This window comes from Schistocerca piceifrons, chromosome 8 (assembly GCF_021461385.2).
Source record: "Schistocerca piceifrons isolate TAMUIC-IGC-003096 chromosome 8, iqSchPice1.1, whole genome shotgun sequence".
NCBI classification, from domain to species: Eukaryota; Metazoa; Arthropoda; class Insecta; order Orthoptera; family Acrididae; genus Schistocerca; species Schistocerca piceifrons.
The window spans coordinates 420,946,873-420,963,583 of NC_060145.1; the positions used below are offsets into that span (position 1 = coordinate 420,946,873).

The 16,711-nt window shown below is 40.0% G+C and overlaps 1 protein-coding gene across 1 annotated transcript; it reads right to left on the reverse strand.

Moving 5' to 3' along the window:
• Positions 1–1,069: 1,069 nt before the first annotated feature.
• On the reverse strand, positions 1,070–15,910 carry LOC124712521 (fatty acid-binding protein-like). The gene is made up of 3 exons (XM_047242832.1): positions 15,831–15,910; positions 6,863–7,137; positions 1,070–1,241 (listed from the first exon to the last, which is right to left on the reverse strand). Exons 1-3 carry the CDS (start codon positions 15,907–15,909, stop codon positions 1,191–1,193), a joined length of 405 nt encoding a protein of 134 aa, XP_047098788.1. The 5' UTR covers position 15,910; the 3' UTR covers positions 1,070–1,190.
• Between the last annotated feature and the right edge of the window lie 801 nt (positions 15,911–16,711).

Sequence of the window (16,711 nt, forward strand, 5' to 3'; positions counted from 1 at the left end):
ATCGGTCTTCTTGTGGTGTTGTACACTGTGGTCATCCCATATTGTAGCACCTGCACACGTTTCCTGTCTGCTGGAATCATTGCTATAACCTTGAGATCACACTTTGTGGCACACGGAGGGCCCGTTCTACGATCTGCTGTGTTTGACCAGCCTCCAGTCGCCCTTGTATTCTACCCCTCATAACGTCATCAATATGTGTTCTTCGAGCCATTTTCGACACACAGTAACCATTAGCACGTCTGAGAACGTCTGCACACTTACCTGCTGCACAGTACTCTGACATGTACCAACACACCTCTGCATATGTGGACTGCGGCCAGTGTCACCGTGCGACGGCTGCAGGTCAAATGCACCACATGGTCATACCCCGAGGTGATTTAAACCCGCAAACCGCCCACCAGAGCGTTGTTTCACCATGTATCAGCATTATCCTTAATTTATGAGCATGAATGTAGTTTCGTGCTGCCTTCTCATGCCCTAGTCTATGAAATCACATTTCCAGCCGTCTGCCACCTGCCCCCTCTACCTGCATCTCTAGCTAGCCCACAGATCGCTCCCCACTCTTCCACGAGCCGCTAGACGCTTTCCCCCAACACTGTCCCTGCCTCACGCCTCTCTCCATCCCTCACTCCACCCCACCCCTCAACCATCATCTCACTGCAGGAAAGAGCTGGCAGCTGACTGAGCACAACGTCGGGAGACAGGCGTGTGCATGTGTGTGTGTGTGTGTACATGGGTTTTTTTTCTTTCTTTTTTTTAAAAGAAGGAAGTTCATTCAGAAAGTTAGAAAAGCTCTGTACCATTTGTTAGTGTACTTATCGATGACGCCGTGCTTCTGCTTCTCGGTGAGTTGTCTCCTTTGTTCCTAAATAATTCGTAATTCTGAACGAGAACTTTCCATACACTAAAATAAATAAATGTAATACCATTACACGCACATAAATATATGTTTATTTTAAATCTGAAATAGCATTTGGTTCACATCTTTTCACATTTCGAATGGGTAAAACTTGAAGCAATGACACTTAAATCACATATACATAATATGTATATAACAAAACGACTAGGTGCCAGATGACATGCAGCCAGTTTCTGGTGTGTCTTAGAAGACTCTGTTCATCTCTGAACAGCAGAAGGCAGCATTCAAGGAGTACAAATTTGGGGCTCCTCAGGAGATGAGTCCTCGTCCCTTACACTGATTTGTAGACTTTGGTGCAGATGATGTCATCTACTTGCATTGTCTGAAATGAAAAGAAAATATTTGTCATACTGATTTCAAGAATACTGTGTCATTATATACATATTTAGAAGCTACAGTGCCCCTTGTTTAATTTTTTGAGTAATCAGAAAGTATAAAAACTATATGAATTATTTACTTGAGAAATGATGATTTTCTATTTATTTTCATGAAACGAATGCTTAAAATACTTTTTTTTAAAAAAACGGCCCTTGCTCGCCGACTTAAAAAAATAATAATGATTGTGAAAATTAAAACACCTAACGCATTATGTTGTTGTTTCGTCTTCAGTTGAAAGACTGGTTTCATACAACTCCCCACACTTGCCTATCCTGAGAAAGTCTCTTCATTTCTGCACATTACTTTATTCATCTTACTGATTGTTTATCTCTGTGGTTGTTGATTATATTGTTCGAAGAATTACAGCAACCAACCACTTTTTATGTAATTTGATTTACACCAATAGGAGTTCAGGCTTTCGTACATCTTCAGTTAGCGTATTACATGTTTAAATTTTCAATTAGCACATTGTTAAAAACATCGATTGCAGTTTGGGTGGGAGAGTTGTCGAGTGGAAAACGAAATTTTGTTGCTCGAACAGTCCACGGGTGTATTGGCGGTCCATAGTGTTCAACGGGCACAATATTTCGGCGATCAGACATGTCGCCATCATCAGGTGCGCTGACGAAATGAGCTCCTGAGGGCAGGCAGCCGTCTTAAATCCCCTCCCCCTGCGAGGCGTCCGTCAGCGCACCTGACGATTGCGACACGTCTGATCACCGAAATATTGTGCCCGTAGGACACTATGGACCGGCAGTACATCGTGGACTGTTTCAGCAAGAAATACGCTGGGAGAAATTGAAAATGGTTCAAATGGCTCTGAGCACTATGGGACTCAACTTCTGAGGTCATCAGTCCCCTAGAACTCAGAACTACTTAAACCTAACTAACATAAGGACGACACACACTTCCATACCGGAGGCAAGATTCGAACCTGCGACCGTAGCGGTCGCGCGGTTCCAGACTGAAGCGCGAAGCGCTCTTCGAGTTGTATATTTACAAAATATTACTTGTCAGCGTGTGGGGAGCAGTTGGATATGACATCAGGACGTAGCTGATAGTCACTGGGGGAACCCTGACGGCACAGTGCTATGTCACGGGCATTCTGCATCCTGATGTGACAGTGCTGTAGTGCCAGTATTTGACAGCACACCCTTCATCCATAGACGACACGCAGCTCTATGAACTGCCTTCAGGATGTTCATATACTTCTGATGCCAGCAAGTTCCCTAGATCAGCCACTGATAATACAAGTGTGGGACCAGATCGGAAGTCAACTCCATCGCAGCGCCAGTATCCAGCATATCAAGGACCAGTAACAATAACTGTAGGCCACTGTGCCACAGGAGACCGTACAAAGGCTTTATAACATCCTTCCCAACCGATTCAGAGCATTCACCCAGGCCAGTGGGGGCGCAACATCGTACTGTTAAGTGGGCAACTATTGCCAAGTTCGTTTTGTATTTGACTCGCTTTAGTATTCACTGAAGCAACATCACGTAACCTCTCAATCTGTGAGGTGCCATTTCGTTTCGTCCTTCCCGTCTGGGCTTTTTTCACTTCTTTTTCTCAGCCAATGTATACGAGGGGTGGCTGTAAAATAATGGGACTGATGCTGTCACAGAGTAAGTACGTATGTGCCAAATATGAATGACCAATATCTGTGAAGAGTGCAGCCTTTTCAGTCACATGTGGCACCTCTGATAGCCATAGACAAATCGGTGTAGCCATGACCTTGATTTACATAAGAGCTGTTATTTTGTTTCGCTGGAAAAATATAAGTGTAATAAAAGAGCAACGAATTGTCGCGAAGTTTCACATGAAACCTGGAAAAACTGCTACTGAAACATGTGTTTCAATAAAAGAAATTTGTAGCGAAGACTGTTTATCACGTACGTGAGTTTTTGAGTAGTTAAAGTGTTTCCGAGATGGCTGAGAAGACACTGAACATAACTCAAGCTTGGGACGCCCTTCAGTATCAAAATATGGAAACATTGAAAAACTAGGTACTCTCATTCGATTTGGCCTCCGATGAGTATTCGATCGATTGCTGAAGCTGTAGGAATTGAAAATAACTGTGTAAAGTAAACTTCGCATAACCGATTTGTAAGTGTCAAACAAATAACACACCCTACATTGAATTCCTGAAACAACGCCGGTTAACTCGATATGTCACACGAAATAATACGCAGATTCAATAAACAAGCTGCCATTTTGTGAATAGAACCCACTGTCTCTCACACTAATAATTGCGAGCAAGTAATTTCGCAGACCTAAGCTACGAGACGCAGTTCTGAGGGAAGGAGAAATTTACGATGACAAGGCCATCCTGCGCGGCTGAAATCTCACGGCAGGACACCTATCAGACAAAATGAGACACCAGAGCCACTGTGTAGCCCATTGGCAACAGCTGACCCGTGTCCCTTCTTTTAACGACGACCCTTTGGAAAACCTTTCTACAGGAACACGGCTGGAGATGGAAGGTAAAGGTCCGGAGAAGCCAAACTCAAAACTTTGGTGACTCACTGTAGTCACCTGTGTTAAGTCCGACCCCGGTCGCTGAGTGATCAGCACGACAGAATATCAATCCTAAGGGCCTGGGTTCGATTCCCGGCTGGGTCGGAGGTTCTCTCCGCTCAGGGACTAGGTGTTGTGTTGTTCTCATTATCATTTTATCCCCACCGGCGCGCAAATTACCGAAGTGGCGTCAGATCGAAAGACTTGCATCCGGCGCACGGTCTACCCGACGGGAGGCCCTAGTCACACGACATTTTTTACCTGTGTTAAAACTCGCATGAAAGAAAAAACTGTTTATCTCAGTGTTATGTAGCAGAAATTAAACCCTACCTCGCCGAAAAACGGCGCCTGTGATACGCTACAATATGAACGCTCTGACTGGCCCGAAGGAAAACGCGTGGCCACCATCTTTGATATAGGCAAATTGCAGACAGAGTAATTCGCTTCTTCTCTTGCAGAACATCGTCGAGTGTTTGAGCAAGGCGACTCGCGCTACGCTGAGACGGTTGCGAGAGTCATTATGTGAACACTTTTTCACAAGCTGGTCTTAACTTGTAAGGAGTTAAACTGCAGAGTCTCCTAGTATGGAAATCGCACCGAACACTGACAGTTAACGCCTGTGAGCGATTTTAGGGCAACAACGTACTCGGTATTCCAGCCAAATAGCATGTTCCATGCCAATTCCCTTGGCTAGGGGGTAATTAGGAGTCTTGGATTCATCGAAGACATAAGAAATGTATTCAACAGGTGTTTAACAGTCGAGAGAACAGACGTGCTCACTCTATGGCAGCAAGTGATATTTGATATTCAATTGACACTCAGAACTGTGATCGTCTCTGTATTTTATAATATTTGTAGATTCAACCATGACCTGTAGTTAAACATATTCGTGACTGTCGGGCTTAATTGAAGCAGAAACGTGATATATCCGATGTAACGAAAAGGGTTACTCAGCCACTGTAGAGTGCTTTATACCATGGATTTCTTGAGGTGTTTTAACTGTGTACTTCTTTTTGATTGCTCTTTACCAACACCTCATTCTGTTTTGGTTATTTTCATTGTGCATTTTAGCGTATTGATATCTCTGGCCCCAATTGTATTTAATTTAGTTGTATTTTTATCGACCCCGAGATGGAGTCATCAACCATCTTACCACTAAAGAACCTTATAACAGTTAGAAATTTCGCTTCACAGTTGTGAACACCTAGTATCAACATTTTACTATCCAGTACGTAATTTTGCTAACACTGCTATGACATGAAGTCTTACTTAGAAGAAAAAGAACCTTAACAATGATTTTCATTTTTGGTGACATATAGTTACGCCTGAACCCACACACGTTTCCTTTACAGGGAGTGTAGTTGAACCGACTTTGAGATCATTGTCTGATTACACCGCTGTCTGTACTGCTGTACCCGTCTGAACTCTGCATGGGTGAGATGGTATCTTCCTACCTTGCAGGCCGTAGGGTCAACACCAAATCCCTAAAACACTCACAGATCGTCCTTGCGCAGCTGTGGTAGAAAGATATATCAGAACCAGTCTCATATATATTAGAAATTTAATATGAGAGAAGTGTGTGTAAAAGTGGTGCCAAAAATTCTCACGATCGAACAAAAAGAAGTTCGTGTAAATGAAAATGTTTTTACTCACACTTTTGATAGCATTGAAAACTTGTGACAGATCTTATGATCTAGAAACTAAGCTCTAGTCCATGCATTGGAAGGGCCTGTCTTCACCTAGAGCGAAAAAACGTGATTGAGCAACTCAAAATTCAAAGCGATGATGACTGTTTTCTTTTTTCGATATTGATGGAACTGTGTGTCTTCACAGGACTCATTATGGTCAAAATATTTTTTCAAAATTACTGCCTTGACGATCTTGCTCAACTCCGTGAGAAAATAAAAAAAGGACCTGAACTGTGGAAGAGCGACTCATGGGTTGTGTAGAGGGACAACGCACTAGTTCATACCGTGTTGTCTGGTTAGAGGTTTGTAGCGAAGTACGGTATCACAGTCTTAGACCAGCAACTTTATTCATCTTGCCTAGCACCATATGACTTTAGCCTATTCCCATTGGCCAAATTGGCATTAAAAGGAACAAGATTTCAGTCTGTAGAAGCAGTGAAAGAAAAAGCGGGACGTGTAATCAGGAAGCATGCAGAGGAAAGCTTCCAGCACTGTTTCCATCAATGGAAAATCCGGTTGGAAAGTTTTAGGGGTAGAGGATGGGAGTATATTGAGGGTTAGAATAACTAAATATGTATGTTTTTGAAATAAAATGTGTTACAGCAGTAGTCCCGTTATTATGTAGCCACACATCGTATAGCGACGATCCAAAACTTAAAAATCCAATGACACCATAACAGTTTCTTCCCATTAGAACGAGGCCTGGAGCGAAACCGTCGTACATACTTTCAGTTTTCTTTCTAGGTAGTACATCTACCAGCAACATACATTAAATGTATATCGGCACTTCCAGCAGTGATCCATATTCGATAACCAGTCTTGAACCATAAACTGTGGCCAACTCCACCATCGACACACAAAACTTAAAAATCCAATTACACCATAACAGTTTCTTCCCACTGGAACGAGGGTCAGGAGCAGAATCAGTGCACCATGTGTCACTGTTCAGTTATTAAGGTAGGCAATGGCTGGAGCGTGTGCTTACTGGGGACTGTAAAAAAGTAGGCTGTTTCAACACTGTCCCACGGGGCATAGGTGCTGCGCCCTTCAGCACACTCGCGGGCAGGCACAGCCCCATTCCACATGCATGCACGAACAGCTTGGCCAACCCAGCCGGCCGTGAGTCAGAGCAGACAGGTCGCGGTCACATACGTTACAACTTGGCCTCCCAACTGCCCGCTTCTCAGCCGTTTGCCTACCCCTGCCCACTGCAGCCTGCAAGTGCCCATCAGTCTGCGGACGGGTGCTCGAGCTGCAACAGCCTACCACAAAGTATTCTCCGTGATTGTCTGTCCAGATTACATTAAACTTCCGGCTTCTTACTATCAGTATAATATGGCGTCGTATGGAATGTACTCACTATGGTGACTCGCTCTGGAGTGAAGCGCCTGGTGATGGTGGTGTCCCGGTCACCGCGCTGCAGGTGGAACAGTGTGCTGTCGTCCTGCAGTTGGATGACTGACTTCACCTGGACGCCGTCGTGGCGCTCCTCTGAAAACTCCTCACCCAACTTGAACTTGAGGACACTCGTCTTGAAGGGAGACACAGAAGTGAATGTGTACGTTTCGCCATCCCGTGACAACTCCACCACTGGGGTCGCCACCTGTACCATCTTCCGGACTAGGTAACTCGCACCTGTAGCAACACATTTCTCCAAAATATTTCCTATAAACAGCGCTACACAAAGGTTTTTTATTTAAAGATAGGCATCAGGGAAAGCACAAAAATATTCTGTGATGTGTACTTTTCAAGAACAACCAGTTTCAGTCAGGCCACCTTCTTCAAGCCACCTATATATTAATAAAAGGTTATTAGAAATATTATAAGCCAAAATAGTTAGAGCATCAAATACATAATTACTGTTAGCTGCAGCAAATAAATGAAATAATAAAAATATATTATTCATAAAGACATTAAATTTCATAGTATACATGTGTCTACACAGTGCAGATACGTAAACATCTAACGTGAGTGCCAGTTTCTTATACATATATGCATTACCTTACCCATTTTTCCGTCAATTACTAAGTGCATTGCACTATTAAACATGTCTCTGGTAAAACAAGTATGATTTACATTGTAGCCTCATTAAGAACATATTGTTTTATACATTACTTTTTCTCTTTTTTTACGAAAGAGTAAAATATCAAAATGATTTTAACAAAGCTGTCAATATGTGATACGTTTGTAACAAATCATCTGTTTATAGAATGTTTGCTTCACAGATTGATGTAAGTTTTGGCTATTTTTATAATAATGTAAAATTAACAAAGTTGTATCTTGTAATACCGCATATTTTATAGACAAAATTTACATTCATTGTGTCCAATCATATAATGTGTGTATGCTTTGGTGTACTATTTGGCACCAGATGGCTATACTAGTCAAATCTATACTTGGTATGTACATTTTAATGATTGACCCTCCATGTGACTTCCTCTGTTTTCCAAATTTCGTTCATTGTCCACAACCAAGGAAATATATATTGTAAGCTATATATCTCTGATGGTGTTACTATCGACTATCTAAACACCTTCGCACATCCTACCCAGTGATCAAAATCATTGATGACTTGAAAACAAGTGTTAGCTAATTACGTTGTCAGTATATGATGTGACTTTCTCAGGCAGTATGCTACACACTGCAACAGACTGTCGAGTTGTGTACCTAGTGACTTGCGGAAAAGTGTATGAAGAGAAAGGGTGCAACAATAAATGACAGGTATTCTTGTTACATGAATACAATGTGTATACATTTGTACACAATACATTTTAATGTCTTTCTGTATAAAATAGTTCTAAATATTTCATATAGATACTGCACCTGATAATAATTGTGTATAATAATTACATATCTGACGATATTTTGACCTGTAACATTTCTTACACATTTTCATTAGTATGTAATGAGTTGAAGATGTTGGTTTGACTGAGGGTGTTTGTCCATGAAGAAACACACTTTGCCACAGCTTCTGGTGGCTCCTATCCTGTCATTCCTTAAATATATATTTATTCATTCAGTACAACCCTTGATACGCATGTAGAAGGTGCATGTCAAAAGAAAAAGACTGGAGTTGAGTGCCCTGTTGACACAAAATTCATTAGGAACATGGTACTAATTTAGATTTGATAAGGACGAGGGAAAGAACACACTGTGACCTTCTGGAAGGAACTATCCTGGCCTTTTCCTAATGATAACTGAAACGGATAGGGCTGTAGCTCAGCTTCATGGAGATAAATATAGCTGTTAGTTCGATTTACGTTAGTAGCTTTTACTTAAATTTGGATTGAATTTTACTTAAATGATATCATTATTAAAAAACAGACACGTTAATTAACAAATACTGAAAAGCAACAGCTCTTTTATTTTGGATTACTGGTCATACAAAAACAAATTAAAATATGATAGAGGCACGTGGAATGCCTTGTCGTTAAATGAAAGAATGTAAAGTACGTCATTAATACTGCTCATTCTGTAGTTACAAAAAAAAAAAAATTTTCTATATGATGTCACACATTTTATCTTAATTTTTGGTTTATTGTGACTACTGGCATTTTCGCGTAATTAATAATTAAAAATAAAAGAGTGTTCTTCTTATTGAAAATTATGCTTCTATATTTGTTAATGAATATTTATATATGTAATAAATATGGAATTTAAATAAAGATAAAACAAGTTACTATTAGCAATATTGGAACCAGTTAACGATTTTTTGTGGCTTCGCCTTAAAATCCTATAAGTATAAAGAAAATCTAAGAGGGCCACACTGGAAAGTAACCTTGTTAGTGGGAAAGCTTGAAGAAAATCTATCACCAATAAGATAATTAACAACAGATATTATATATCGTGAACCCAAAGAAGGTATGCCCATTTATATGCCATCTGTCCAAAAAGTTCCTGCAGTATAGGGGACATCAGCGCAGTACCGTAGGTGGCAGTTTGAACTAACAAATGTAAACAGGTGAGATTCGACCAGTCAGTTGTGAACAGGCAGCGTTAAGTAGTGGATGTGTGGCCATAGGGCGTCAAAGACGTTCTTTCTCAATTCACAATGGAGCAACGAATTGAACATGGTTAAATCAAGTGTTCCTTCAGAATTTTTTGATGAAAAGAAAAGTGTGTGCCAAGTTTCTCCTGCACGCCTTCACTCTTAAACAAAAACAACGACGCATGGATACCTACACTGACTTGATTGAATGGCAAACGGAAACAAGTCTTCTCTGCAAAAATTATTTTACTTGACGGCACTTGGTATTATCAATACGAACTTCACAAAACTACGAAGTGCCAAATGGATCAGTACAGTTTCCCAACACCGAAGAAGGTACGAATGTCATGCGTGAATTGAAAAACATCCCAAAGAAGGACTTTTCTGACTTTGTGACATGGTGGTATGAACTTCCTGTGCATTGTACGCATGTGAGGGGAGACTATATAGAACAGCTGAGACATTAAAACCACCATCTTAACCTTTATCTATTTTTTATTAATCCAGTCTCGAAACTTATTGGAATGATGGGGTGCCATAAGAATACGATAACCGTTAAAGGTAGTAACTTCCTACTGGAAAGCTCCTGGTTTGCATAACATGGATTCACTTCTCTAGTTTAGTTTCACTAATTTCATTTTATATTTCGCAGGTTAAGAAAAGATAGACTTATTTTAACAGGAAGGCTCAAATTGTGTTATACTACAGGCAATGAGGGGAAATGGAAGAAAAAGCGCGGCAAAAACTTAGGAAGACACCGTAAAAATGTTGAAAAATGTTGCAATTGGACATGTTATTGAATGACAATATTGAAATAAGGTAAGAGAATGAACGATAGCGTCGCCAATGAGAAAATTCAATTTCCATGGCGTTCTCAATAGCAGTACCTAATAACAAATCATAGCAGATACCGATATGAGTGCCCGGACTTTATGGTGGTTACCTGTATTAACAAAACATAAATTAATGGATAATAGCGATTGTTGATTAAGTTAACGTAGATGTGTAACTGAGAGTCGAACAAATCTGCCTTTTCTCCTCCAAGGCTGTTTCAGTTGTTCCCCAAAGACCAAGTGAAAGACTCGACCTACCGTAGCGACATGTTTCGAGGTTTAAACCTCATCTTCAGGCTAAATGCCATTACAAAAACACCTTTACAATAAGGCCATACTGATGTTACATAGTCTTTTCGTAAATGCTGTGATCATCCTGTGGAAGAAGAGAAACTTAGTAAGAGGCGATGTCACTTTGGAAGCTGGACTGATGTTTGCACGAAAATGTTTTGTAATGTTCACTCACTTTGCTCTTCTGGCGTGGCAGCTTTCTTGTGATGCGTTGCGGCATTTCCATTTCCGTTGCTCTCTTGATCACTGTTCACAAATTGTTACTAACATGGCAGTAACTTGGAAACACGATCACAAACATTTCTGTAGTGCAGTGGACAAGATGGCTGTCGAAATACAGCTGGATCCGTTTTGACTATCGATTTGTCGATGTATGTGGTGTCACATGTATACATGTCTTCTGTACGTCTTGTTATCGTATTACAGAAGTAGGCTGGCGAAATACATTACAAGTTGAGCACCTGTTACAATATTGATGTACACATCATGATATAAACTTTTTATTTTACATGTTTCTAATTTATTGCTGGGGCTAGAGTCAAACGACTGTCATGTTCTAGGAGTACTGTAGTGAAATTGGAAAAATAATGTGAATTTTTGAAATTTGTCGTCTCATTCCGGATCTCGTTATCCTCCATGTGGCCATGAATGAATATTTCCATTTTGTGCAAGATGTCCATTTCCCAGCTCTTTTCTAAATTATGTAGTAGTTAGAGATCGTTGTCCATTTTAACACTGTGTCCTGTTTCGTTTATATGTTTCACTATAGCTGATTTATTCGGTTTGAAAAGTCTGAAACAGTCAATGTATTCTTTAAAGCGGGTTTTAAAATTTTTTCCCGTTTGGCCAATGTAATATTTGTTGCAATGACTGATTGCAATTTTATAAATTCCTGCTTTGTTAAGTTTCTCTGCGGGATGTGAGATGTCATGTATCAGTTTCTCTTTTAAGTTGTTGTTGGTGACAAAGGTGATCCTGATGTCTGTTTTTTTAAACAGTTTGGCTATTTTGTCTGATATGACACCTAAACATGGTAATGATATGTACTTGGATTTTTGGAAGTTGTGTGTGGAAGCTGTGTCACATTGTTTGTTGTTATTTTTAGTTGTGCGTTGTGATAGAGTGTCTATTTCATGTTCGTGATAGACATTATCAAGTTACTGCTATGTTAGTGACAATTTGTGAACAGTGACCAAGAGAACCACGGACATGGAGACGCCGAAACGCATCACAACGCGACTGCCACGTCAAAAGTACAAAGTGAGTGACCATTACAAAACATTCTCGTTCAAACATCAGTCCAGCTTCCAAAGTGACATCGCCTCTTACTGAGTTTCTCTTCTTCCACAGGGTGACCACAGCATTTACGAAAAGACTATGTAACATCAGTATGACCTTATTGTAAATTTGTTTTTGTAATGCCATTTAGCCTGAAGATGAGGTTTAACCCTCGAAACATGACGCTAAATAAATAAGTAATACAATGTTTGACAAAGTTTGTGACTGGTAGTGGTAATTTGAAAAACCTTTACATATTTCTTGAGACAGCCACGGTCGAAAAATAGTCAGGAAGGAGCCTTACCTACGAAACGCAAGACTCTGGGATCGAAGCTTAGCGAAACATCTACACGTAGTTTTAATTTACCGTAAATGATCAAAACAGCTTTATGTCGTCCCTGCTGGGCCATCGTTAGGAACACGCGACGGTTTACAACACACTTTTCGCGGGCTTACACTCTGATCTTCGTGTGCCTCAGTGGATTACATTACATTTTTGTTTGCGGTTGCAGCCAGGTGTCTATTTTGAGTTTTATTTCGGCACAGATAAAGTATAATTAGTAGTTGTTAAAGTGATACAACACTGATCCCACAAATGTTAAACAATAATAAATCCACTTACAAAATGTTCCAGTAGAAAGAAACCTTAGGGTCATCATAAATATACATGTTCATCTTTAGATATCACAGAAACACGAACCAATAACACAAAAAGTTCCGAGATTCTGCAGATGAGGAGATGGAGTGCCTTTTAAGTGAAAGAGCATTCATCACTAGCTTCCACTGTTAATCAAAGATACAGAGAGCAAATATATAATTGTTCAGATCTTTACAATCATTTTGTTTACGAATATTATTATTGGAAAAAAAACAAAAATATGAAAAATAAAACAGTTATAAACTTAATTTCAACATATTTATCTGCCACGCTTCAGTTTAATGATTTGGAAATTGTTTTGTGATTTAGGTTACTCAAAAACAGATAGATGCAGAAGTTACGGTGTACCGCCTAGCTTTTTTAAGAAGCGCCTAACAAAGTTCATTGCCGCTGTCTCAGCTTTGTAATTGTGTGTGTGTGTATTGTTCATGTCTTCTGTTATGATTAAATATCTCAAGTTCTTAGTAGTGGTTCAGTCTGTGGCCATAGTTTATTGTGTGAAGTATTATTGGGTTGTTAACTGTGTTGTCAAAAACATGTTCTGTGTCGTAAATGCTACTATCTGATTCTGAGTGACCTAACCCATGAAACAATTCCCAAATTGCCAAAGTTAAAGATAACAAATAAATAAGATGAAATTAGGCTTGTAAGTTTTTCATTTTTCGTATTTTTATTATTTCCAATAATAATATTCGTAAGAAAATAGTTTGTAAATATATTTGTTATCTGGGTTTTTGATTCGCGATGCAAGGAAGAAATGAATTCTATTTGACTTACAAGGTAGCGTATCTCAATGTCTGTACAATCTCCGAGCTGATTATGTTATTGGTTCGTGGTTATGTGACATCTAAAGATCAAAATGTATATTTATGACGAACCTCAGTGTTATTTCTGCTAGAAGATGTTATAAGTAGTTTCATTATTGTTTAAAATTTGTAATCCTAGTGTTTTATTACGTTAACAACTGCTGATTACACCTTATTTGTAGCGCAATGAAACTCAAAACAGGCAATTTACTCCATCTAGCAAAGAAAAATGTAATGTAATCCACTAGCCACCAGAAGACGAGACTTAAAGCCCTCGAAAGGCATCATGGGATAAAATAAAAAGTGGCACAAATAATTATTTTAATTTAGCATTTATCATCAACGAGGACACACTATGGCAAGTGTACAACTGCTTTTAAAATGGTATACGCAGAATAATGTGTTAATGTCCCAAAAATGAATTTCTGTTAAACAGGTTGACAGTCGGTTTCCAGAAACATAATTTTGTTTATGGCACGTCTTCGTCATTTCGCTATTCTCATACTCCTTCTCTTACACTCAGAAAAGTAGTTCATCCAATACACACACACACAAATATGGAACAAAATCACTTCAAGGTGGCTAGATTACAGACCAGTACTAAATGCTTCAGGGAAGACAATTCCTTCATATTAGAAGTTTTACGTCTGAAATAATCGTGTGACACCTACTGCACCTTACTGATGTCGCTACCTCCCTGATAAGATCCGGCTGAATTCCGATAGAGACCTTAGGGCTTTGATTGAATAGCGCAGAGCATCATCCAGAGGCTGTTTCGGATTAGCTGAACAGCTAATCAAAAGATACAGACAATATCTGACACTATCACAATTGTTTCTCTCGTAACGTCATTCATGTGCAGCGGATGTCGGCAGTGTTTTGGTTCCCGTGGGCCACCGTGTCAAAACTTGAGTATCTTGTGAGACTCATGTATTTTCAGTCTAATATTTTAAAGGTGTTTCAGCAAGAAAATGTTAAAAGTCAACACCTTTTCCGTTTTAGCAGTAACGTAACTAGACATACTGCTGGAGAGATTCTGGGAGATAAAACTAAAGACCCTTTTATACCTGAGCTGTATTGGAATCTGAAACAGGATTGAGAAAGGGCAGTACTAATAAAAGCAATAGATGTCACGTCTATGTATGCACAAGAGACTCCCGATTCAAGTTTATTTTTATTCTTCGAAATAATCATGTTGCCGCCTTGAGCTGCTGACAAAATTCTTTATTTACACAATCAGTTTGGGCAGAGTGACGGCCAGATAAAAATATTCACTGCATCATGTTCGCTGAAATATAAAATTAATAACGTCAGATGATAAACCATGAATTAGACACTATTGTCGTATTGTAATACAAATTATATCGTCGTCTATAAAAACTGCGCACTCTTCCATGTTATAACTGCAGTCGCCATTAACGCTGTAACAATCATCATTTGATGTGGTATGAATCTGTTTACAGCGTTGACGCCGATTGCACTTGTAACATGAATGAATGTACTGCCTAGCAAAGTTTTATAGACTGATGATGTAATTTATGTTACAATAAGATAACAGTGTCTAATTCATGCTCTTATCGTCTGCGGTTAATTATTTTACTATACATTTCCTCGCAAATGATGCTGTGAATAGTTTTATGTGAGAACTGATGATGGTCAGTTGACCGAAACTCATTATGTAAATAAAGAATTTTAGCGGCAACTCAAGGCGGTAACACGACATTTTTCAAATATTTACGAGCTATCGGGCACGGTCTACTGAAAATTTGTTTTTAATTATCCCAAATGAAAGCAAGATGTCGGCGGACGTTAAGGAAGGTGGTGATGAACGCATTCATTACTTAGCATTGCACGGATAATGGCATTTGCTTCGGAAAAGATATTCACAAACGTGTTTTCAATCCACCTACATAACCTTCGATAAGTTTTCTTATGTCTTGACCACATTTTTATTTTTCCAATAACCTTGCAAGTTTCGACTTTACGTCACTTTCAGAGGCCCACTGGATTTGTACAGACGTGGAATTGCGGCGTCCCGGAAACAAGTCTTCAATCTATAACAGCCGAGAGATATCATTGCCCTACAACGAGCTTGGCGGGCAAGAAACACTATTTTCGCAACGCCGTTTTTCCACGCTTGTACGAATGGAGTGAGCCTTTGAAAATGATGTGCAGTCGAAACGCGTAAGATTGTTGGATAATTAAAAGTGTGGTCAAAACATAAGAAAAGTTATCAGAAGTGCATCCAAATGGCCGCATCATCTCACAGCATTTTCGTGTAAATTGCAACCATCTACATCACTTATTGTATTCCAGACTTTTGATTGCACAAGACTTTTGATTGCAGATACGGTCTTCCGAAAAAATGATTGCTATGCTAAAGGTGTTTCCGTAGCGGACGTAATCACGTGGTCGCTGTGATTTTCAGCGCTGTTATAGTGTCTACAGCTGCGCTAGAGGTACGTCAGACTCACCGAAAGCCTTGAGGAATTCATCGAAGTTTTCGGTCTTCTCGAGTTTGTATTTGCGACCCAGACACTGCTCCAGAGGCATGGCGGTGGGGCGCTGGACTGAACAAAGAAGCACAACGGACACACGCAAAAGCGCCACTCCCGACTGCTGGCCACCTTACATTAGTCGTTTGAGTGGAGGCGGCGATTTAGGCACTCCATCAAGCAGACACGAGTGCGCAGCTGGTCGGCGAGCTCTGCGTAGCGCCAGCTTCAACTTTTCCCCCGTTTATCAGCACGCAGGCCCACATCAATTGTCCATTGCGGCCTACTCATCCTTTGCCCGAAGCGTGAGAAACAATGTCGCAATTGTGTTACGGGGTAAACCACATGAAAGAGGCTGATAACGTATCTTCTGAAGCTAAAGATAGTGGCTGTTGAGTGCATTTGTGAGCTGCCACAAACACTCATCTAGCGGTGAAGTGCGCCTTTCATTCCGCAACACTGTTCGACAGCTAGCGTCGTACAGGAACCAAAAAACAGGATCTAACAAAAAAGTGTGGCAAACGTCCAGGCAACATTCCTCACACATAGAAGTTTAAAATGTATTATATAGACGTGGGTCTGGAAAAGCTTCATTTGCAAGTTAGAGCTCATTTTCAGCTTCTCTTGACAATCACTTTGCTCATGGAAAGCACACAGAAACAGAACGTAGCACTATTAAATGAAAGGTTGTGTTACACGAAATTTTTAATTTACCCTTTTGCTTACCTTTGGTTAGAATACTCAATGAGGTGTAATTCTTAGGTTCACCGACGGTGTTCTTATTCCGGTGGAATGCAGGTAATTTTGATACGTGGCTCACTTCACTGCTTGTGTTGACATGCGACAAACCTCATTCCTCT